The sequence below is a fragment of the Pezoporus occidentalis genome, unplaced genomic scaffold (assembly GCF_034315485.1).
Source record: "Pezoporus occidentalis ecotype Australia unplaced genomic scaffold, CSIRO_AGI_Poc_V1 ctg55, whole genome shotgun sequence".
NCBI lineage: Eukaryota > Metazoa > Chordata > Aves > Psittaciformes > Psittacidae > Pezoporus > Pezoporus occidentalis.
In genome coordinates this window covers 4,504,499-4,528,789 of record NW_026915888.1, presented here as the reverse complement: position 1 = coordinate 4,528,789, position 24,291 = coordinate 4,504,499, and the positions used below count along the sequence as shown (strand labels likewise).

The window sequence follows — 24,291 nt, the reverse complement described above, 5'->3', positions numbered from 1 at the left end:
TCAGTCTCCTTAACCCTGTGGCAGAGGAGGGAGGGATCCATCCCTGCACCCCCACATCTCCGGCTGGAAGAGATGCACCAGCTTCCCACAAGAGCCAGACACAGCAGAAACAGGTACCCAGCTCCTCATCAGAGCCACAAAAGCAGGAGGGGACAGACCTGGCTTGCATTTGCCTTGTTATCGGCACCAGCGCCATGGGTGCAGGCAGCCATGGACCATCACCTGACAGCTACAGTTCATCATCTCGCTTTCCATTTACCCCAACACAGAAATGCTTGCAATAAAGTCTGGGGCAGAGACACATAACCCAGGAGCATGAGGAGCTGACAGGCTTCCCGTTCTTTTCCTCCAACACTGACACATACCAGCTGCAGAACGTTTTGTCCTTGAATCACTCGGGCATGACATTTATTTTCATGTATCACAAACTGTATATGGAGGATGGGAAAAAAAAACAGATTCATTTTGTACTTTGGATTCAGCCACACTTAGCACATTATCTGTCCAATGCCCCATGCTGGTTTGGTTTTGGTTTTTAAATAATCATACTGAAAATACGGAAAACCCCCACTTTTTCCTTTAAAATTAAAATTCACTGATGAAACACACTCAGCAGTAAAATAGTTCAGTTTTGCTCGTCATCATCAAGAAGCATTTGAGTGACAGAGTCAAGTTAAAAAGCCCTGATTAGCACATGAAATAACATAAAAGCGCCAAACAAAAGCACAGCTTCAGATCCCTCAAATACAAATGCCCCAAATAAATGAAACCTGGGTGTTGGCAAAGCTTGTTTGCAGGATACACAGCTCATGGGAGAAAAGAATCCCCCTTTTCTTCCAGAGAAACCTCAGATGGCAGCACCTCTTCCTCCTCTCCAGTTTTCCTGAAGGAACTTCACAAGCACAGCAGAGCAAAAGGAAGAAAGGGCCTCATTTAGTCTTGCAGGTATTTAAAGCCTGTTGATCCTAATGAGCTATCATACTTCAAACCAAAGCAGATGAGATGCATTCAACTGGGCTGCATCCCCGAACACCAAGAGCTTTTAGAGCTGACCTCAGAGCACACCCATCAGAACTCCAGCAGATAATTACCACCAATTTGGCTGGGGCAGACCTTTGACCCCGCACTGCATAATCTGGGGGAAAATCAAACCCAGCTGTAGCTTCCTCCTTGTTAAAGGTGTTTTAATGGGCTCTTCTGCTGCCTCACATGCTCCCACTTGTATTGCCTGGGTACTGATGAGTCCAGATCTGCATAAGCCCAAGGGCTCTGCCTTTGCTTCTCACACGTGTATTTTTATGTTGATGACATCCTAACTGGACAAAAAGAGGATCTGATGCCATCAGGGATACTTCACTATAGGTGCCAGCTGGGCTTTTGCATTCCACCAGTCCAGATCCACATCAGGAGCCTTTGTCCCACCCAAGATGAGTTTGGCCCCATGATCTCCCCATGGTGCAATAGGAGCTCCAGGACACAGCACTGGGCCCCATCCCACCCTCTTGCTCCCCAAAAGGCCAGGCCAGTGCTCCGCAGAGCTGCCTCCTGTTTGCTGCCAAGGTGGCCCTGATTCTACAGATACATTTAACCTGGTCCCATTTTAATTTCCGCATGTGGATCCGGTAATTGTTTGGATTTTCACAGTGAATCCACGTTTCAGTGATTTGCATTTAAATGTGTTGTCAGAGAACTTCCAGAAATCTTTAATAAGCCAGATTTGCATTTTAATGTGCACTTAAAGAATTTCAAGAAACCTTTTCATGTGAAGAGTGTTATCTGAGCGATGCTCACATGTGAGGGGGACGAGAGCTGCCGAATCACTAACCACAGTTCTACCGTGGTGACACAGCCCAGCCCTGCTGGACTTGGTGTAGGGAAGAAAAGGTCTTCCTGAAGATGTGCTTTACAGGGGGGGTGGAGAGGAGGCAGTGGCACCTGGGCTGGTGCAGGGAAGGCTGAAGAGCAAATCACGGCGGGCTCAGCCTTCACCGTGACCAAGAGCACTTTGGAGAGGCCTGAGCCCATCAAGAGCTCCTCAGAAGTCTCCTCCCCATGGCCACAGCTGTCTTGCCCAGCCAAGGCTTCCACAGCAAAAGGCAGAGACCAGGACACGGACAACATCCTGCAGCCTTCGGAGGAGATCGAGAGCTGCCCACGGGCTCAGGGAGCGGCTGGGGCTGTGCAGATGTTTTGGCATCTCTGGCTGACATTCCTCCCTAAATCCACAGAATACCAGCACATGTCTCCGTTACGGTAATCACTATGAGCAGCGTGGTTTAAGCGCTAGGGAAAGCATCTGTGCTTCTGCTGATCAGCTTTATCCCATACTCATTCCTAAGCAGAGCAAAACTCTAAGCCGACGTGAAAACAAGTTTATCTTTCCATCTGTAATAGCAGTGAAGAAACGGCTCCTCCAGCTTGGGCTGTCTTATGACAGATTTGTACATTCCTGCAGATTATTTTAACAGAAAATTAGGTTTCTACGTTGCTCAGGTTCGTTATGTTCTCACTTAAGCTCCAAATAAATTCAATATGCAGAATCACTCAGCTGATCGTGTAGTTAAATCATGCACTGAAGTTTCACTTTTACTGAGTTAGCTTGGGTGTTTTCAGATTACCAGAACAGACACAGGACCTTGTCTCTACAGAAAAAATTCTCAGGCCAGGTTTAGCTTTAAAATCAACCAGTCTAAAAATCCATTTCTAAGCACTCAAAGCAGCGGAGAAGCCACTGCTCCAGTGCTCTCATGTCCTCACATGTCCCCACATACCCCTCACCAATGCTCTGCCCTCTGCTACGCCCCCAGAGCCCACCCCTGCAGATAAATGGGCTTCACTTCAAACGCAATTATAGCTGTACCAACAGAAGAAGTCGGGTTAGGGACTGTTTCCGATAGGTAACTGACAGGGTCATCACCAGCAACAAGAGGAGGAACTCAGAGACTATTGTAAGATTAAAATCTGCTCTTTTAGGCCCCAGGAGTTACCAGCAGCTAAAGCAGTGCTAGTGGAACGCAGGAGCCGTGTCCTGCTGCTAAACCAGCGCAAGGCTGAGGCATTTCTCAAGACCAAATGAGTTCAGGAAAGAAAGACCAGGCTGTGCTCAGGTCACGGAACTTCACTGTACCGGTGGCTCAGGCTGTTTCGTCACCTCCTGGGCACTGCTCCTGCCATCACCTGCGGGCTGCACCCCAGCGCTGTGAGAATGAGCTGAGGAGCTGGAGGAGGAACCAAAGAGCTCGGACCCAGGCTCCTCTGCCCTCCTTTCCCCGCTGAGCCTGGCTAAACCACAGAGCATCCCCACGCTGCGCTCAGCACAGGTACCAGTGATGCGAACACCGGCACGCTGCTCCCTGTGCGGAGCTCGCAGCTCGCCCTCCACAGCCCTGCCGGGTCTTGCAGTGCCATCAGGACCTTACAAACTGCCATTAGCAAGGCGGAGGCACCCGCAAGGAGCCAGCACAGTAATTAGTGCAAAGGCAACCGGATACTTCGGAGTTTAAATTATAGAGCAGATAATTGGGGCATAAGTAAGAATATTTGTGTGTTTACTCGCGGTGGGGTCACCGACGGCTTCCAGAACAGAGCTGGCATTGATTGGAAACCAAAAGGCTTCTGCTGCTTCAGCCAATTATTTTCTCAGCGCAGATCAGAGCCTCAATGAGAACGAACAAATACGGCAGTTTCTGATCAGCTGAAATGTTGGGTATGTGAGATTTTTATCACATTCTTTATTGCAACAAACATAAACAGAGTGTTGCAATGCACCAGCACTGCCAGCTCCGGTGGGTTTTCTGAGCATCTCCTGACAGCTGATGTTCAGCCTCCAGCTAATGGTGTTCAGCATCTAGAGATAGGGTGCTCTGGGCATGGGGGACCTGGGGGGTCTGTAAGGTAAGTACAAGTGCTACCTGAGGTTTACAGACCATCAGTAAGCTTGTGCCTGGGGCAAGGCTACTGGTGGGGGCATTTTAACCCTGTCAGAGGCAATGCAGCTGGCCAAGTCACGGGTTTTACAAGCCCAGGCTCCTGCTCCACTCCTGCCTGCCCAGGCAGAGCAGCCGGGAGGGGAAGGCTGGCATGCCGGGAGGACACGTCTTGCTATGAGCAGTAAATCCCACACTAGTACCAGGTGGAATTGATCCTTCTGTATTGTTTTAAAGAGCTGCTGGTCCACGTCACACATCCTATTTGGGATGCTGGTGATGCATTCCTAGGGAAAGCACAGTAATAAGCTGTTAAGGAGAAAGCACAATGACAAGAGAGGTTTTGCATCATCCTACATTGAAATGGTGGTTCTAAGCACAAGGAAACCTTGTTGTAGAAGCTAGCTCTGTGTTTCCGATCAGTTTGGGAGGGTCCAATAAATACATGGGTTATTTGGCACACTGGAATCGGGCTGTGCATGCACACCAAACAGAACTGCAGCTACAAAGCCTGGAAAGAATGTAAAGGTCTCACTGAAATCATCTGAACAGTGCTGGTGAAAGGGCACAGCAGCCCTGCTCCCACAGCCACCAAGGCCTTCACGGGTTTTACTCAGGACCTGTGGGTAGCACATGTCAGCTCGAAGGGCTGATGAGCAAGAGCTGTCAGATGGATCTGGTCTCCTCCGGGGACAGACGTGACATGTCCCTGTCCTGCAGAAGGGGGTTGTTTTATATAAGGGTATATCCAGGTGGACATGTTCAGAGCAGCTCAGTAAAACTGTGACTCCTGTACACGCAAACAGCTTTTGGCAAGCCACGTCTCCATGAATCTATCAAACCTGACCTGTCTTCCCAAAGTGGCTGTGTTGCTGCACACCGAGCTGGTGCAGAAGATGATGGGGCGTGTTGTGACAGGCAAAACCACGGATGAGCACTTCACCACATACACAAGCATCCCCTGGTCTGCATTTTCAGATAGGAGCACAAGAAAAGGCTTTAGGTTGAACACGGTGCTGTTGAGGTCCATGGCTCCAGCCTGCCTCCCCTGAGCCCTGGCAGCCGCACAGTGCAGGGGGGCACAGCAGAGGCCAGGGTGCCCCCTTTCAGCACAACCCTCCCGCCCCAGGCCCACGGAGAGGACGTGGTGTGAACAACCTCTCCTGAGAGGCTCCTGAAACATCCCTGCTTTGGCTCAGCCATGTTTCTGTATCGGACTTGAGTGTTGCAGTAGGACACTGATAACCACGCGCTGGCCATGGACAGCAGTGAGAAACACAAACAGTCTAATACCTAATAACCTTCTGCAAAGCCGATGAAAGGAAATATGATTTTCCCTCACGGAACATTCTTTAAGGTTTAAGTTAATCTGTTCTCTTCAGTTACTTCATCCCTTGGGAATAAGCACATTAAAACACCGACGAGCTGTACAAGCAAGAAAAGGCATTACAATACCATTATCAACACAAAGCAACTTAAAATGCTTCCAATATTTAGAGACGAGCCCCAGCATGACTGCAAACAAAATCTCTGATCACTTTTTCAAACAATACTTAATCTGTCCTATAGCTATTGCTCTGGAAAACTGCATCTGCAAACAAAAACAGAGCGTGTAACTGAAGTTGTCACTACAGCTGAGCAAACACATCCTGCCTAATAGTTTACTTGTTGTGCCATACACTTTACAGACCATTACATACTTGCTCGGAAAGAAAAATGACTCCATGCCATGGAGAAACATGGCAGGGTGAGGTGTAGGAAATCTGGGTACAGGAAGATTTCCCTTTCACCAGGGCAATGGTTTATGTCACCAAATGGTCCAGGGGAAACTTGGAACACAACACTGGGGTTCAGGTTTGGTTTTATGGCTATATTAACACAAGCAGCTCTACTGACACTGGTTCCAAGGCTGGGTTTGATTTCAAGCCATCTGGGGTGTGCCACAAGGGGCTCAGTGCAATGTGCCTGTCCTTTCCCCTGCAGGTAACCGGGGAGACAAAACCACGCTGTCTAAAGCAAGGAGGCAGCTGTGAGGATGTGATGGAGCTGCTCTCATACACTGCTGCAATGCTTCCCCATGAAATATTCATCACTCATCCCCACTCACCCTGTTCCCATCAGCACTCGAGCAGCCGAGCAGAGGAGAGGCCGAGCGGCAGCCCCGGCACTGCGCACAGCCTGCCTGGGACTGCAGGGAAAACCAAACCAGCTCAAAGCCCTCTGGCTATGGCATGGCCTTCTCGGTCAATGTCATCCTACCCAGGATAATTATGGAAAACACTAATTATCAAAAACATGTGGAGCACTTTTCTGTGCTCCAGGGGATCCCAAAAGCCCTCTCTGCATCAGCGCAGCCGCCCCAGCAAGGGGGGACATACCAACCCCATGGGCATCTCGCTCCAGCAGCGCTCTGGTCTGCAGCTTGCCCCAGTGTCCCTGCGGCCCCCAGCCAGCCCTGCTGCTCCCTCCAGCCCACCAAAGCCCTTCACATCCTGCACCAGCTGCCCAGGAAGCAGAACTAATTGGAACCGAGGGCCCCATGGAGGGAGCTGGGGTCCCTGGGTGCCGGGTCCCTGGGTGAGGGGTCCCTGCTGTGGGAAGGTGCCTCCATCCCAGACCCACTGTGTTTAAGGATAGGAATAGTGTCTTCTAAACCACTGTGGGCTTGATGAGCAGCAGGGAGATGGGTACATTTGCATGCAAGAGGAATGAGTAATGGCAGCAGGCACGAGGGAGGAATAAATGAACCTGATTATACCTACACCTGCAACTGGAGGCTTTGCCCTTCTGCCATATGTTTGCAGCGTGTTTCATGGAAACCCTCCCTGCAGTGGCATGGCCGGATGAACACGTGGAATGCATCCAGGACAGGTAACAGACCAAGATTTATCTTTGCTGGTCCAGTCACTCGATCACAGTCAGAGCTCAGAAACAAGTTCCCTTATTAGAAGCAAGCTGGGCAGACGCTCACTCAATGATCTAACCCTTGGGAAACGTCTCCCCCAGTCTAAAGAGCCCAGATACCTGCAGTGTGTTTCAGAGCAGGAGGCACTGGGACCCTCTGCTCCCTGGGCTGGGCTCCCAGTTAAACCCCAACACCAGAGGCAGGCACGAGCTGCCCTGTGCCCACCTGCCCGCAGCAAACAGCGCAGAGAGGAGGAGCAGCAGCAGCCACGTCAGCCTCACCCCCCGGGAAGATGCCCCAGCGCAGCCCTCGCAGGCAGGCAGCCAGAGCAGGATGGAGCTGGCACACAGGACACAGCCTGGAACATATGGTCACAACCTCCCTGAGTGTGGGACATGGGGTGGGAGAAACAGCACAGAGAATGTGCGCAGGGGCTCTGTGACACTGGGATCTTTACAGGAAAATCAGTGCCATGCAGTGGGTGTGAGGTGCTCACACAGACATTGATGATTTGAAGCAGCAGAGATCTTTTTCTATTAAATTAACCCAGAAATTTCAGCCTGGAGAAGAGAAGGCTCCTGAAGGGGAGACCTTAGAGCAGATCCAGTGCCTGAAGGGACTACAGGAAAGCTGGAGAGGGGCTTTAGGAACAGGCCAAGGGGAATGGCTTTAACCTGCCAGAGGGGAGACTGAGATGAGCTCTTAGGCAGAAGCTCTTCCCTGTGAGGGTGCTGAGGCGCTGGCACAGGGTGCCCAGAGAAGCTGTGGCTGCCCCATCCCTGGCAGTGCTCAAGGCCAGGTTGGACACAGGGGCTTGGAGCAAGCTGCTCCAGTGGAAGGGGTCCCTGCCCGTGGCAGGGGTTGGAGCTGGAGGAGCTTTAAGGTCCCTTCCACCCAAACCAGTCTGGATTCTATGATTCTATGTCACAGCCACACACATAAATGCAAACACGCACGCAGAGGGAAAGGAAAAGGACGAGTAGCGCAATAACAACAATTGTCAAAAAGTAATTTGTTCTTAACCTGTTTCAAATAAAAATAACAAGTGTGCAAGTTCACTCCTTGGACCATCTGCAGCTCGAGCTGAAATCCTGACACCATCTGTTCAATTGGGACTTTAATACTGTACCAGTATGCCAAAGCACGACCACGCGAGCAGGGACGCAGCCGCCTCCTGCACCACGCAGCTCGCTGCTCTGCTGGAATGATCTGGGGAAGGAAAAGCAGCCAACCCGGAGCAAACTGCACCGGGGTGTTCGCTGCTCCCCGCGGGGTGCGGACACAGGCCCAGGACGTTTGTGCTCCCAGGGCTGCTCGCACAGCCCTAATGTAAAGAGGCCGTTTGGGCAGGACATCCAGGGAGTGACAAACAAACAGAAGGAACCCTGTGGGCTCCCGTGGGATGTTTTGTTCTCAAGCACAGAAGCACGTTTGCCATCCTGCAGAGCTGGCAGCCCCAGCAGAGCCCTTCCAGAGGAGGGATTTACCACTGCTGGGATGAGGATCAAGTCCCTTGGCACGAGCCTTTGCTGGGCCATGGAGGTGGCTGGGACTCGCTGGTCCTTTTGCACCTCTGTCAGACCCATGGGGTCACCCCCTGTCTGCCTCTGTGATGGATGGAGGAGGAGATGCTGAGATCCCAGCAACACCCGGGGTGGTTGGGATTGTGAATTCAAGGATGAGTTTGGACTCAATGGCAAAAAAACATCTTGTGAAGTGTCTAAAAAAACCTACCTTGCTAAATTAGCCTTGCAAGATTCATACCCTCTTTTAACTAATTATAGCTGGAGAGGCTGTTGAAAGCCTCTGCTTCCTTTTTATTGGTCCTAGTGGGAAAAAATCCATTTTGAGATGGAAATTAATATAATATCTGCCCAGCCTTCTTTAGTCATTTCTGTTTGGGTTTTTTTGCTTAGCAATACTGTAGAGTGACAACCCATACATCATGTCCTGTGCTGATTAGGATCAATTTCCTCAAGAAAGCAAAACAGAAATGCATTTCCTTTCCACTGTAGGATATAAAGCGAATTTAACTGAGGGAGGGGAGGAAGACAATACTGTCAAGCACTTAAATCTTAAAGACAGAGCACACATCCTTTTTTTCCTGATCAATGGAACTACGTAGGCATGTTCACAAAATGTAATTAAGTTTGTTCCCAAGAAATCTATGTGCAATATTTCCCTGCAATTATTTATTTACTACCTGCCAGGTAGCTTTTAGCTTTCATCCAGGAGAAGACTGCCTGTGCTGCAGGAGATGCGCAGCAGAGTGCCTCCATGAGGGATCGTGGGGAGGTTGGCTCTTCCTTCGCTGTTGGGAGGTTGGCCATCTTCTTGCAAAGAAAAGCTATTGATGCCTTTAGACACAGCTCCAGTACGATGCTGTTTGTACCAGAGCCACCAGCCACAGCGGGAACAGGAATGTAAAGTGAAGAAGAGCTGGCTCTGCTCAGCAGCAGTGAGTGCTGCGGGAGCCGTGGTCGTGCCCAGATGTGGCATGATCCCCGGTCTGCTGCTGCTGGATTGGGAATACACAAACTCAAACCTCTGCTCTGGAGCCAGGCTGAGAGAGCTGGGCTGGGTCAGCTGGAGAAGAGAAGGCTCCTGAAGGGGAGACCTGAGAACAGCTCCAGTGCCTGAAGGGGCTGCAGGAAACCTGGAGAGGGGCTTGGGGCAAGGGATGTAGGGACAGGCCAAGGGGAATGGCTTTAACCTGCCACAGGGGAGACTGAGATGAGCTCTTAGGCAGAAGCTCTTCCCTGTGAGGGTGCTGAGGCACTGGCACAGGGTGCCCAGAGAAGCTGTGGCTGCCCCATCCCTGGCAGTGTTCATGAAATGGTATCATTTGACTTCTGCCTTCACTCCCAGGACTCTAAAGCAGCAGATTCTTCAATCAAATCTTTACTGGTGAAAGCACTTTTATCATCATTTTTAATATTGTCTGTGGAATAGAAGTAAGGCAGGCCAGCTTTCTACCTGCGCTCTGAATTGAAGGAAGGGAATGATTTAATCCTCACGTAATACAAGTGCATTGACTTGAGAGAATGGAGGATTTGTTCTCTTGAATGCTCACAAATGAATGGAATCAAGAATAGCTAGGAACTCCTCTGCTCCCAGCTGGGAAACACACGCTTTTGCATCCTCATAATTGTGGCTTCACCAGGGAAAGTACAGACAGGCTCGGGCTGCCTGTGGCTTAGGGGAAACAGCATCCAAAGGAATGACAGAATTCATTCGAGCCATGGGTACAAACCATCTCTAACCTACAAGTCCTGTGCTTTAGGAGGTGATGGCAAGATTGAGAAAGCCCTTGAGGACCAGCTCCCTGCACCAACCTTGAGATCACCTAAAAACTAGAGAATAAACTAAAGCCAACGTACTTCTGAAACAAGCAGCAACTCATCAACTCCCTCATTACTGATCTTTTTGTGGTTTAGATCTCATTTTCTTCGGATGCCCCAGTCTTCCTGCTCCTGCCCAGCCTACGCTCATCTGCCATAAGATAACACACTAAGGCACCGACCCTGCAAGAGAAAATCCTGTCAAGGTTTGCCTGAAAGCATCCACTGTCCATACAGGTGTGATCAGTACCTTATTGATGCAGGTGTGATCAGTGTGTTATTAATATGGGTGTGATCAGTACCTTATTGATACAGGTGTGATCAGTACATTATTAATATGGGTGTGATCAGTACATTATTGATACAGGTGTGATCAGTACATTATAGACAGAGGTGTCATCAGTAATCCTGCTGTCCTATGGGCACGCAAGCAGTAAATTTGCAAGAAACCCTTTTCATTTCCCGGTCCCGGGATCAGCCTCCGCAATCCTCCTGGTCCTTTAGGGAACAAAATGTTGGACTTGCCAGCACCACCAGAGAAAACTGTGAGCTGAGAAAAAGTGGTAAAATTCCTTGTGTAGGGGCACAGTCCCATTTCCCCGGCTCTCCAATGACATGCCTTTGCTTTTGCCCACTCAAGCTTTGCTCTCAGTTTTTGGCTTTGAGAATATTTAAAGTGCAAAACTCAGTCAAAATCAGCATGATCCACTGGGTTCTATTTCAGCCTGATTTAATTCTGGTGTAAAAATACACTGTGATTCAGTTTGATGGAAATTCAAGATGAAGTCTTCAAATACGTCTCCTCCAAAATATGCAGGGAGAGAATTTTTCCTTTAAATTTGGCTTTCAGGCCCTGGCCACAGCCTAACACCCAGCAGCAGCACAGGGGCTCCATTCCCATCTTCAGCCCCAGCTCGGAGCAAGGACGAGCATCCCCTGGGCTGTTGCTCCCTCAGAGTGATCCTATTCCTCTAAAAACACACACCAAAGCGTGGGGTCATTTTCCTGTTTGGAATGAGAGGTTTGGGGATGTTGCAGTCTTTTCCCAACAATCCCCAGAGCCCCATAGCACAGCGACAGAGGTTTCCACAGGCAGACTTAGAGCAGTTTGTCTGGAGGCTTTCAGGATGGATTGCGAACCGGGGCTCTCTCCACTCTATTTTCCGTAGAGGAATTTTTTAGCTGCCTTAGCAGCTAATCAATGAGCTCCTATAAATCACTGATCACTTGGTGAGTAGATTCAGAAGCAGCACAGGAAAAATCTTCAGTGATTTATGAGCCAGCTTCCTACGTCCAGGGGGTTGCTGGAGCCGCGCAGTGCTCAGCCCAGCACCGGCCCATGGTTCTACACAGCTGATAGTCAATGCAAAGTGGTCAACAGGAGGGCACTCTAAGTGAACACCGTATATTATGGGTGTTTCAGCAAAGCTTATACCCAGCCATTGAAATGTAAAAACTATTCTGACTTCCAGACTTCTAGCTTTCCTTTAAACATCATTAGAAAACTTATTTAACAGGCTAATGTGGGAAAACTAAGGAAAACAGCCTACGCAGCACTCTGATGCTCAGTGTACTGCTGCTCATTCTCTCTGTTACTGACCCAGATCCTACCAACAGAGACAAAACCAAGGGACATGCACTCATGAAGGAAAGCCCAAGGTTCCTTAGGCAGCCTCAGTGAGGCCATTAGCACAGAAATGAACACCAGCCTCCAACATGAAACAGCAAAGGGAGACCTCACCTCATGCACTGAGCCTTTATACCATGCATCAGCCACCAGAGCTGCCTCTGCATGGACTTGAGAGGCATCAGCCCTTCCCAAATCAACAACACATCATCAGCGCTGGAGCCTGAGCTCCACTGCTCCTTAAGCACTTGGGTCAACATCAGGAGGCAGAATAACAGCAGCGATGTTTTATGTATTCCAGTACTAACTAGAGCTTGTCTCCTGAAAGTAGCACAGGGAAACCACTCAGGCAGGGTTCCTTGGCCAGCTCATTCACCACTACTGAAGCAATCCCACCAAGCTGAGCTACTCCCTTCAGTCTGTTTTCCTCCTTTACAAAAAACCATGCATATCCGGACAAGTTTCATAGCCGGTTCCTCTTTCTCTTCGCAAAGATGTAATTCAGAGTTTGCTTCTTGTCTCCATTATTTACTGTGTGTCAGCCTTGAACTTGAGAAGCCGGGAAAAAAAAAGGAGAAGAAACTGAGAAAATGTTGTGGTTACAAATTTAAACCAATGCAGGATGGGTGGACAGAAAAACCCAACCTGTCGCAAGTGTCCGTCTGCCTGCGCAATATGTTGCTGCTATGCAGTGAACGGCAAGTGTCTGTGCTGTGTTCTCGGAGTTACGCTCCTTTGCCCTTCCTGGGTTTGGTTTCATGAGAACCACAACCACATTTCAGCAAGTTTTACAGCAGGCCAGACCTGCCCAGGCTGGGGAGAGCTGCACCAACAGGCTGGTGGGAGCCCCTCCATGCAGCCACTACTGCTGTCAGGGCAGCAGACTGGGCATTCCCGCTTCTGCACCTCCCAACTGGAGTTGCATGCATCTCGCCAGCACACACGTACATCACAGCAAACCCCTCCTCTGATCAGCCTACCAAAATGGTGCTCTGGGACCTCACGTGCATGGAAAACATCCAGCTCAAGGCTGCAGTTCGAAATACATTGAGTTTTTCCTTCCCCCCTAAGTGCCAGCCCTCCCTGGTTAATCCTTTATTCCCCACGCCCCTCCTGGATCACCAAGCAGCAGCAGTGCTGGTGTCCCCGGTGGGGTTCTGCGCCCCGTGCATGCCGGTCTGTCCAGCAGCAGCAGGAGTGGTGGCCAGGCACAGTGAGGATGTGAGCACAGCCCATGCCCACGGCCAGGCCCCCACATCCCTGAGCCCTGCACGAGTATTTCCAGTGCCCGCCAATGCCTGCAGTGCATGAAGCACCCGCAGTGCTCAGCACGGCTTGGAGAGAGAGGGAAGCACCGGATCAAACCCCACTCAGCACCCTCCCCCGGCAGTGCTGGTTTTGCCTCCTGAACTCAGAGCCCCCCTTGCACTGCAGAGACCTCCAGGGATGCGGGACAGAGGATTAAGGGCTTTCCTTGGCAGGAATCTGGCTGCTGCGCGGCTGTTGCACCAGAGGGAGGGTCTGCATTGCCAAATGGCATTTGGGAGCAGCCAGGCAACAGATCTGTGCAATTATGCTAAATATCTATCCCAGATATTCAAGTCAATGAAGATCATACCCAAAGGGCTATGAAACAATCAGCTGCGTGTGAACACCGGGGAGAGACAGAGGCCAGTACCCAAATGCCATCCTTGCCGGCTCCTGAGCATCACTGTTCATACGCTGATAGAATAAACTCCGAGCCCTACATCCAGCCAACTTTTAAACCAAGTTTTGCTTCAGTTACCCATTGAGCTGGAGATTCTTAGACTTTTCTACCTGTCAGATTTGACACTGCTGGTTTCCAATACATAACAGCACTTTTCATCTATGGAATAGCCCTAATCAAAAACTGCAGCTTTTCAGCCTGCCATGACAAACTGGTTAGAATTCAGCTGCTGCTCCAGTCTGAGCAGCAAAGCTGGGAGCAAGGTCCTTCTGACATGAATGTGCTGACAGACTTGGCTGGTTCCAGCCTCACCGCCTGCAGATGATCATCCCTGTGAGAGGAGTTTTGTTTGGCAAGATGGACCAGAGTCACTGATGATGACAATAATTACCTGGAAGCAGAAACATCTCCTGTCCGCAGGGAAGACAGCTTGCATTATCCGTTGGATTAGACATTATTTTGTTAACTTTTGGGTCATTTTGGTCTCCACTGATTTAAAAACAGACAGAACCAACTACTGGAACATATGACAGTACCAGTTCAAAGAGAGGGGAGAACAGGCAATGTTCCTCTTCCCCACGTAACCCATTTGACAGCACAGCTGTAGGTATCACTGTACAAGAGCATTCGGTTTTGTTAGTCAAATTTCTACCACACAATTAATTTATGAGTCAGTGGTAGGTACATCAGAATGGGATCTTTCAGCTCTGTTCACACATGCAAAGAGACAGGCTGCGGCTGGCTGCATTAATCCCAAGTGGATCATCTTGTCTAAAGAACACCAGGATCATCCCAGATGTACATGTCCAATGGACGGCCATCAGAGCGCATTCACAGAGGGTTTCACATCTCCTTCCTGATGCACATCCCCCCCCAGGAGGATTCTTCTGTTTATGCCAGGATAATCAGAAACCTACTTCAAGAGCCTCCTACCAGCAAGAGGAAAGCTCTCCCAGCCAGCACCTCCTTGAAAGAGTACTGTGAGGCAGCCCACATTTACAACTGTCCCTAGTGCGAGCAGAGGCAGCAGCACATGCCCTTGAGGAGCCAGAGCCTGATCACTCATCTGGGGCTTTCCGAGCTACAGAGCCAGGAACATCTCACAGGAACATCTGCAGGTGCTTGAGCTGCTCCCCATGTGCAGACATGCAAGTGGCCGGCGCAGGGCAAGGTTTCAGCAAATCAGACCGGCTGTCCTGATTTCCTCATGCCTGCTCAGACTTCAAAGCACGGCCTTAGGAAGGGCAGGAACAGTTTATCTGAAATCCCTCTATTCTTTTCTGCTACTGAACCGGAAGGAGAATTTGTCAACCCCTCTCCTCCTATAGGAAAACATTAATTCTGTTTCCAGGTAATTATTGTCATCACCAGTGACTGACCTCAGAGAGAGCAGGGACATGGCATCAGAGGCTTGGGGGCAGTAGCACTATGCAGACGGGCTGCTGTGCTGTTTTCCCCACGCCATCCCACTGCCATGTCATGCGGTTCCTCACTGCTCCACAGACACAAGCACCCAGCCTGCCCTGTCCCTGATCTGCTCTCTGAAGCTAAAGCCTTCTCCATTCCCAACCTGCTCGTTTGCTCTTCTGGCAATCACAGCATCCACGTGCAGGGCTGTCACCACAGCCTGGCAAGGCTGCAAGACTGGAGTGAGGCAAGAGGAGCTGGTTTGTAGGTTATGGGAGGCGGTGAAAAGGAGTGTGCTGCTGCGACGTCAGGAATGGGGCCAGGCTGCAGAAGGCTGAGCCAGCCCATATGCTTTAACACCCCCCGCCCCCAGCACCACATTTACCAGATGTTCAAGTGCACACTTTTGATTCATCCCATTGCAAAGGTTGGAAACATGTAAAGATGAAGATCCAAGCACAGGCTGTCACCCTCTCCAAAAATGAGAGTGTTTGGAGATGAGGTTTTACTTAAAGATCATCAAACCAGAGAGGAGGGGGCAGCACCCACAAAATGGTTCAAGTCTGAAACGCAGCCTTTGCCAGCATGGAGTCTGAGTAAATGTCTTTGACATAGGAGAAAGTGGAGGGAAAGCAGATGCCTGAGCAGAACCTCACCTCCTTTCTTCAACCCGTATCCACCTGTGAGCAGGACCAGGCTGTGCCTCCTGCCCACCCACCACGCAGGAACTGTGCGTGCCTCAAAGCACTGTTTGATTTCAGCTGTACCACACCAGCACCGCCTGCCTCCAAACCCTGTTTGAAGCTTCAGTGGAGCAGAGCAGCACCCCGAGGACTGCAGTGTCATCCACAGCCCTTCCCAGCAGCCATGCAAAACAGCTGTGGGTTCCCTGCACTGGGCTCCCTGCATGCCCTGTGCTTCGGGAAAGCCTCCTCCCCAGAGAGCTGGAAGCTCCATTAGCCTTAATAGCACCTAAATTTGAACAAGGGGAGAAGGCGTCATACAGCACCCATCGTGCCGCTCTGTTAACAGCCCACACTGTACCCATGTGAGCCACTGCAGGTTCCAGCCCCTTTGGACCAGCTGATCTGCTTTTAGAGGGATCTGCACATGAAGAATGCTCTTTGTCTTCATGCCAACCGCAGGCAGCTACCTTCTGAGCAGCTTTTGTACAATGTATTTGGTGCCTCAGAAATATATTCTTCCCTCTATTATTTCTCCTTCCTCTCTCTCTTCCTCCTCCTCCTCCTTCCTTTCCCATCTCTGAAGACTCCCTCTGGCCATGCATCTCACAGGAGTCATGGCATGGCTCTGCACAGGCCACCTCTGCATCTGCCTAACCACTTGGATAAGACACCTCCCATGCTTAGGCCCATTAACCTGCTCACAACAGCCTGATGAATTAATGCTTCTGTAGACACAGTTGGCAGCTTCTAATTAAGTAACTATGGCTAAGCAGCTGCAGAGAAGTTGTAATGCCACCAGAAAACCAGATGTCAATTTTATTGGTCCTCAAAGTTCCAAATGACATGATCTGGGGAAATTTGGTATGAACTGACATTGGAAACCTGGGAAGGGGGCTCCTTCCCTCCCGGAGCATTCTGTGCCGGCTCTCAGGCTGCAGCCAGACCCCGGGCACGCGGCTGGAGAACCTCTGCAGCCCATCAGCAGCTTCAGAGCCAGCAGCCATGGCACAGAGCGCAACAGAGCGAGGAGCATAGAGCTAAGAGAGTGGTTTGGCATCATGGTCGCTGTTTTCGCTTTTACCTGGGGAAGGACCCTTTGGAAAACCCATCTCTGAAACTTCAGCAGTGTCAGAAGTCCACAGAACTGGCATGAGCCAAAGGCAAAGCCTGCTGCACAGGGTAAGGGTTTCCAGGAACCTGAATTGGATCGGGCTTCCCCTGCACTGGTGAGAGAAGATTTGTGACACCTACTGTAGACTTCTGCTCTCCAATGCTCCCAAGGCACCTCTGGGTACCCGGCCCTGGCTGGAGCGATGTGGGAGCAATCCCTAAGGGTAGGAATTTGAGTAACATAAAAATGGAGCCTGTGTTTGCTGACTCATGCAAACCCCCCTTCCATCCCCCTTCAATGAGCAAACCCTGGTGCCCATAAGGAACTCATCTGTTTTTCTGATTTTATATATAAATGCTAACACAATTTATCCTAATCCATTCCTTTAACTACAGTAATTCTCCTCCTAAAACTTGTACAAGACACTGCGATTTCAAGCAGAAGAAGCCTAATAACAGAACTCATCCCTCCCTGTTGGAATGTAAGCGAATCCATGACCTTAGAACCATTTTGCTAAGAAATCCAGCTAGAAAACTAATTTTAAGTAAATCTATGCACGTCAGAAATACAGATGGCTTCAGGATGCTAACTTAAGCACCATTACATAAGCAGATCAGGGCTGCCTGTTGAGCCCTGACACCAGAGTAGATGGTGCTGACTGGGGTATCACACACAAACTGTTCACTTCCCAATACATCTTTCATCCCAAACTTTTGCCATCTCTCCTTGGTAGAAGCCTGGTCCCAGTGAGCCTCGCACACAGTGCCCATGGCAGAGCATCACCTTCCCCAGCCCCGCTGCCAATGCAGCCGCTGCCTGAAGCCCATTTCTACCAACGGGCTGGGAAATGCCCCATCCTTCTCCCTCCCGAAGTGAAAATGGAGGAAGAGCCGCATGAGCCTCTCAAATATTTAAGCACAGCAGTTGTGGAATGACGTTCTGGTATGGAATTATAGAATCAAAATTACCCTGGAGTTACCATTAGTAACGGTGCCTCCACCTGAACAGCAACTTAGGAAGTTAATGAGCCTGCCAGAGCTATCAGGTAAAATCACCACAACAGCATATGATCCGCTGTGACTGCGGGAAGCAGGGCAGGCACTTCCCATTCCGAGGCCAGTTTGGTTCTCACAGGCATGTTGCATAACACGGCACAGCAATCGCATCCTTCTGTTCCGAGCCCTCATTCCAGAGCACACCGGCTGGCTCCGAGGAGGCTCCCTGTGGAAAAGCAGCCAGGGACGGGACTTTGTTTTCCCTTCCCTGCGGGCAAGCGTGTCAGCTTTGCTGACAGATGGCTTGGCTGACTGCGCCTGACTATTACCAAGCAGCCATTACCTTTGTAAATGGAATCCCATGTGAAGACTTTCTGTAATTAACTGCAGTGTCTTCGCAAGGCTCAGGCTCCATCCCGCGCCGCCTCGAGAGCGTGCGGGGCAGTCAGAGGCGTGATTTACACCGCCGGAGGCAGCAGCACCCTCGGGCCACAGGGCTGGGCGCTTCTGGCAGTCTGTGCTGCCACCTAGCCAGGACCAAGCCACCGGGCTCGGCCTTGCCTTACACTGCGAAAGCTTAACCTGAAGCGGATCCCCAGACCCCAGTGAGCCTCAGAGCGCGGCAGGCAGGAGGCAATTTGCACTCTGGGCTTTGAGAACTGCACGGCCAACAGAAGGCAGCAGCTTAAAGCAGGTCGCATTTCCCTCAGAAATGGCTTGTACTTACGGTAGAAGACATATTCGGTGTAGCTGGACCAGACCTTGTCATCTGTGTACTGGTTGACAAAGGAAGCTGTCACCGAGGAGTTACAGGCCACCATGTGGAATCCACACTCAGATAACATGTCGAAAGCCCTTTCCAGGTGCTTGAACTTGAGATAGAACCGGGAGGTGTACCTCTCTGGAGCCCTGTCTGGGTCTCTGCTTTCATTCAAACTTTCTCCAAAGACCTCTTTGACCAGAGCAATCCTTCCACAAACCAAAATCCTTGGGACCCTCCTGAATTTGGCATCTGCTTGGCTCTCCCTGCCCACAATGCAGGACCCCCGGTACCCGATGGTAATGAATCCCCACTTGCGATCAGGCGGTAAGAGCGACGAGGGTGGGCATATTCTTGTGTCACTGCCTTGGGAGACCTCTTCATAGTCACTGTGGCAAAAATCATCAGGGCTTTGCTGCTTGTCATCGGGAGTCAGGAGTTTGACCAAGTCTGGGAGCTGGAAGTACTCAGCCTCCCTCTTGAGCCTGCCCTTCTCTGGGAAGTGGTCAGGCAGAACCACTTGCTTGTCCCTGAGATAGTCCAGAATGTAGCGGAAAAGGAAACCGTCTCTGTCGATGAAGAATCTTCCCTTGGAGTCCTTGGCCAGATCATTGGCCGTGTCTCTCTTTGGGGTGAACATCTTCCAGAGCAGGGAGTGAGGGGTGCCAACCAAGGTGGAATGGCGAGTGAAGTAAACCTGGCCACCCACATTTAGCTCCACGACCTCTGGGAAGGAGTGCAGCCCCGACCCCTGCTCTCGAGAAGGAAGGTAAGTCCTGCAGTTGCCACTCAGAGCCATTGTACTTCAAAACAGAAATCAGCAGCAGGAAGCAGCAGGACTATCAATCACATTAAAGGGTAGAATAAAGCTTCCAACACTGAGGAGAAACAGGGGGCAAAGGGGAAGTGAGAAAAGAAAAACAGCCAAAAGGTTTGTTCAAAAAAAAACCAAACTGTCCATGAGTGACAGGGAGGCAGAAGTGGCTTCTACCCTAAGCCACAGAGGCTGGAGAGCAATCACTTCACAAAACGCGATCACATCATTACATCTTCCAACAAAGCCATCAAAATCAAGGTCAAGCCAAGCCTATGGTCCTTCATGGGTCTGTCAAAAGGGAAAACAACACAGGACACAAATTACCCTTTTAAGCATCACAGAAGCTGCACCAGAGAAAAGCAGCTCAGTTTAGAAAGCCAAGCCAGGTCTCCTGCTAAATGGGTCTGGCATCTTGCAAGTTCTACACTGCTTTTTCACAAGCACTAATCAAGGGAACGACCACATATGACTCCACCGATTAAAGGAAAATACATACTTCATCTTTAAGGAAACATCTCATTTAGACATGCACATGAGGGAACAAGAACAGCGAGCCTTACCTTGGTCACAGTCAATGCACAGCTCTTGGAAAGGAAAGCAAAATCTCAAGACACTCAGAACACACAGACAGGCACACAGAGTCCAGCGAGTACGAAATCCGATCCCAGCAAGGGACAGCAAAGGCAGGAAAAGTGCTCTTAGCAACATCCGTGGAGGTCTCAAGAGTTAACCCGACTCACAAGTTAACCGTGGCAGGTGACGACAGAGACCAAAGCACACAGCACGATGGGGAGAGCAAGAAAAAGCCCCGCAACGACCCCCGAGTGAATCAGACGGGGCTCGGGGAGCTCGGCCCGGGGGGGCGCGCGTTCCGGCAGCCTCAGATGACTTGCAGAAACCCCGCAGCCGGCGCTAAGGGCTGCGGGGCTCCGGCGGCTCCGCGGCGGGCGGCACAGCCATCGCCCCGCCGGGGCCACCGCGGCCGGGGCCGCTCCGCCGGGGTCCGCTCCCGCTGCCGGCGCTGCGGGGCTCTGCTCGGCTCCGCGCTGCTCCGCTCAGCGGCGCGGGGCCGGGAGCGCGGCGGGCGATGCCGATTGCATCATCTTAAAGGAGTCGGGCCGGGACCGGGCGAGCGCCGGGGGCAGCCCGCGGACAGCGCCAGCACCGAGACAGCGCCGGGCCGCGGCCGCCCCGCTCACTTCGGGTGAAGTTCGTCCCGCTCCGGCCGGCAGCGCCCGTCCCCCGCCCGCCCGCCCGCCGCCCGGACGTGCCTTTGCCGGCTCCGCGCAGCCACCGCCGCGGTCTCAGCCGGCGACGCGGGCGGGCGGGGCGGGGGATCCCGGCGGGAGGGGGCTCCCAGCGCGCCCGCCCGCGGCTGTGGGGCAGGACCGTGGGCTCCCCCCGCTGCTGGCGCTCCGCATGTCCCCGGCGAGGGCCGGAGCCCTCCGAGAGCCGGTGCGGGGGCGCGGCGGGAGCGGTCCCGCACCTCCGTGCGCTCTGACGGGAGCTGGGGAACGGGGGGGGGGAGCGGCCGGAGCCCGGCGCGGCCCCCGGCCCTGCACGCGCCGGCAGCGCCACCTGGCGGCTTTGGGCGATCGCGCAGAACCGTCCCGGCGGCTCCGAGCGGAACCGGGGAGCGCGGGCGGCGGCGCCGGGACCCGGCCGGTAACGGCGCAGCCCCGGGCCGCGAGGCACAGAGCGGCCGCCGGAAGGAAGCCGTGAGGCGCGGTGAGGGGCTCCCCGCATCGCGCCCGCCTCGGCCCCCGCGGCCGGTCACAACCGCACCGCACAGCCCAGCTCTGCGGCCACACGCTCCGGTTCCGGCAGAACCAGGTTACCCGCGGTGATAAAGATGGAGCTGCTCGAGCAGTTCAGAGAAGGTCACGGAGCTGCTGCGAGGGCTGGAGCAGCTCTGCTCTGGAGCCAGGCTGAGAGAGCTGGGCTGGGTCAGCTGGAGAAGAGAAGGCTCTTGAAGGGGAGACCTGAGAGCAGCTCCAGTGCCTGAAGGGGCTGCAGGAAACCTGGAGAGGGGCTTGGGACAAGGGCCTGTAGGGTCAGGTCAAGGGGAATGGCTTTAACCTGCCCGAGGGGAGACTGAGATGAGCTCTTAGGCAGAAGCTCTTCCCTGTGAGGGTGCTGAGGCACTGGCACAGGGTGCCCAGAGAAGCTGTGGCTGCCCCATCCCTGGCAGTGCTCAAGGCCAGGTTGGACACAGGGGCTTGGAGCGAGCTGCTCTAGTGGAAGGGGTCCCTGCCCATGGCAGGGGTTGGAGCTGGAGGAGCTTTAAGGTCCCTTCAACACAAACCAGTCTGGGATCCTGTGATTCTATAATAAATACAAGCGTTTCACTCAAACCCTAACCAACAGCTGGAGGGGCAGCTTCAGAGTGAAATCTGCATGCGAGGAAGCCCCTGTGTGCAGCCTGGCTTTGTTGACTGCTGAAGTTGCAGGTATTTCTGTGAGATTCTTCTGAAAACATGGCCATAATTAAAAAGAGTAACAGTGAACACAACCTGCTGGTGCCACAAGTGCAACTTTTAATGCTAAGGCAGGAAAACAGTAATTTTTACTCTCGCAGACTTTTCAAATGCAAATGTGAGAGCGGAACAGTCAATCACACCCTGGAGTTTGACCTCAGGGGTATGGTCAATGAGGGGCTTTAACACCTACAATGAGTGGTGAAACACTGGCTTCCTTTGAGAGCTCAGCTCCCTGGTGCTGCCCCGATCAAAGCAAGGAGCATCGCACCAGCTTTTCAAATCCTGGACTTATTAATGCTAGTTAACATCCTGTGATAATATGTGTATCAGTTTTCATAAAGCCAGGGATGCCGCAACTGGCAGGGCTTGAAGGATGTGCCCAGTAAAAACTGATCCTTGTTCAAATACACCCCTTGCGAGCCTACGGAATGGTCATGATCCAAACCACGAGGCAAAGAACAACCTGGCAAAAGGCTTGAGGCCTGAGTGGAAACCTAATGTACCTCTAATGTGCAGATGGGAGGTCATATAAAACCTGTGACTCCTGATGAGCTTGTGTGCAGCATCCTGACACCGTGTGAGGGGCTGATGCTGCCAGATTGAAACTCCAAGTCTGTTTAAAAATTATAGCCCTTTGACAAGAACAAAACCTGTGGAATTTTGATCACAACAGTGTTAGAAATGCACCTGCACTTTTCAAATAATAAATGAAAGGAATTCAACACCTGCTTTTATTTCTTTACACAGGACGTTCCCATCATTTTACTGTAACATAATTTCCTTTGATGGAATTACTTCAGTAATAAAAGCATCCCATAATGCTTCCCAGCTCAGCACAAGCCGTTGCCCAAATCCATCAGCGTTGCAGCTGCAGGAGAGGGAAACCGAAACACTCTGTGCCCCACAGGTAAGGCACATCAGGACCGTGCAGCCGCAGCTCCCACGCAGCTCCATTGCAGAGCTCTGCAGCTCCTCTGGGAAAGGGAAGCAGCTCCCGTGGAGGGGAAGGTGAACAGATGCTGTACAACATCCAGCACAGCGAGGGGAATATTCAGCCTCCAAAGTCAGAGCAGAGCTATCCTTACACCCGGTGCACCAGTGACGTGACATCATTCCCAGGGCTGAGGTCACTCCTCATGTCAAAGTGTTAAATTAGCATCCGTGCTTTCAGGAATCATGGCACAACTGACTCCACTGCGTTCCGTGGGTGCTAAAAAAAGGCATCCCAAAAGAGGCAGCGGTGAGTGTTAGAAAGCAAGCGGAGTACCCAGCGAGGTGTGTAGTAGCAAGGCTGTGTGTGTACCTCCCTTCCATCCTGCATATGAATACACAACCTATAAATACGATCAAGTCGCCCACGTGTCATGAGCAATAGGAAGCTGTTTATCAGCATTTAGCAACTCCATGCAGACGCTGAGGAGCTCCAAGCAGCACCAATTGGAAGTACCAGAAACTGAAGGAGTAATTCTGGAAAGAAGAAAAAAGCCATCTAAGTTGGATTTTGGACAGAAGATTTCAGCTAAAAAGCCACATGGGAACTTTCATCACTCTGGGTGGATTTTACACACAATAATTCACACAGAAGAGGAAGAAAGAAAACCCATACTCCCAGCTCTAGGCTTCTGCTTTGGATCAGAAATGGTTTGAAGGTGCCACCTAAGGATCCTCCAGCCACATCTGCTGTAACAGCCAGCTCTCCTCAGCAGTCTCCAAGCTAAACATGGGGCCAACACAGAGCTACGAGCCTTCCTGGGGTGGAGCAGTCTTCCCATCACTCAGGTACCCCTGGAAACCGAGTTCCCACAAAAGGAGCAAAGCAAGTATGATACTGAGCTAAAATAGCACATTGTCCACTGCTGGAACTGCACACAGTGCACACCCCGTCTGCTGCAGTCCAGCAGCATGTGTGAGTCAAAGCCCTAACACATCCTCGCTTTGAAGAAGAGGCATAGAGAAACACTGAATGTGAGAATCTCCCTTGGAAAAGGATCTGCTGGCAAAAGAGCAAATGCCACAAAGCAGGGCTTATTAACAGGCACATAGTAAAGCATTATCCAGATTTGCCCTTGATCTTTAATTCATAACTCAACTGGATAATGCATTTCCATTGCAAGAAGGCAAAGGCAGAGCAGAGCTCTCCCAGCTGCTGCGCGCGTGAGCACGGGCACGGCACGAGGAGGCGAATCCAACAGGACACACGCGACAATGTGTTTTCCATCACGCAATGTACAGAGTGTGGGCACAGCTCCTGCCAAGGAAGCTGTCCCCTCCTTCTGCCACACACCAAATGCACAGCAAATGCAGTGTGCAGCGTTCTAGGCTTTCAAAAACTCACAGCAAGGGAAAAACCCATGTTCCACCCATTCAGATCACGATTGCTGGACATCCGGTAATGTTCTGACCCAGAACTGAGATATCCAATGCTGAGAAATCCTTTAGAATTTTACAGGCACTGTTCAACAAAGCCTCCCACTGTTCCAACAGTCCTGGGGGGCTGTGGCACTGCAACAGACCCAGCACGTACAGGG

The 24,291-nt window shown here is 51.5% G+C and overlaps 1 protein-coding gene across 2 annotated transcripts in view; it reads right to left on the bottom strand.

Moving 5' to 3' along the window:
* KCTD16 (potassium channel tetramerization domain containing 16) overlaps positions 1-20,469 on the bottom strand; it is a 54,356-nt gene extending 33,887 nt beyond the window's left edge. The window contains exons 1-2 of one of the 2 annotated variants that reach the window (XM_062638184.1): positions 19,844-20,469; positions 18,434-19,571 (exon numbers count right to left, since the gene is read on the bottom strand). In XM_062638184.1, coding sequence (XP_062494168.1) covers positions 18,434-19,265 — 832 coding nt within the window. In that variant the 5' untranslated portion in view covers positions 19,266-19,571; positions 19,844-20,469. Of the gene's footprint in view, positions 1-18,433; positions 19,708-19,843 lie in introns of those variants that run through there. The other variant, XM_062638185.1, reaches the window with a different exon arrangement.
* Positions 20,470-24,291: the final 3,822 nt, after the last annotated feature.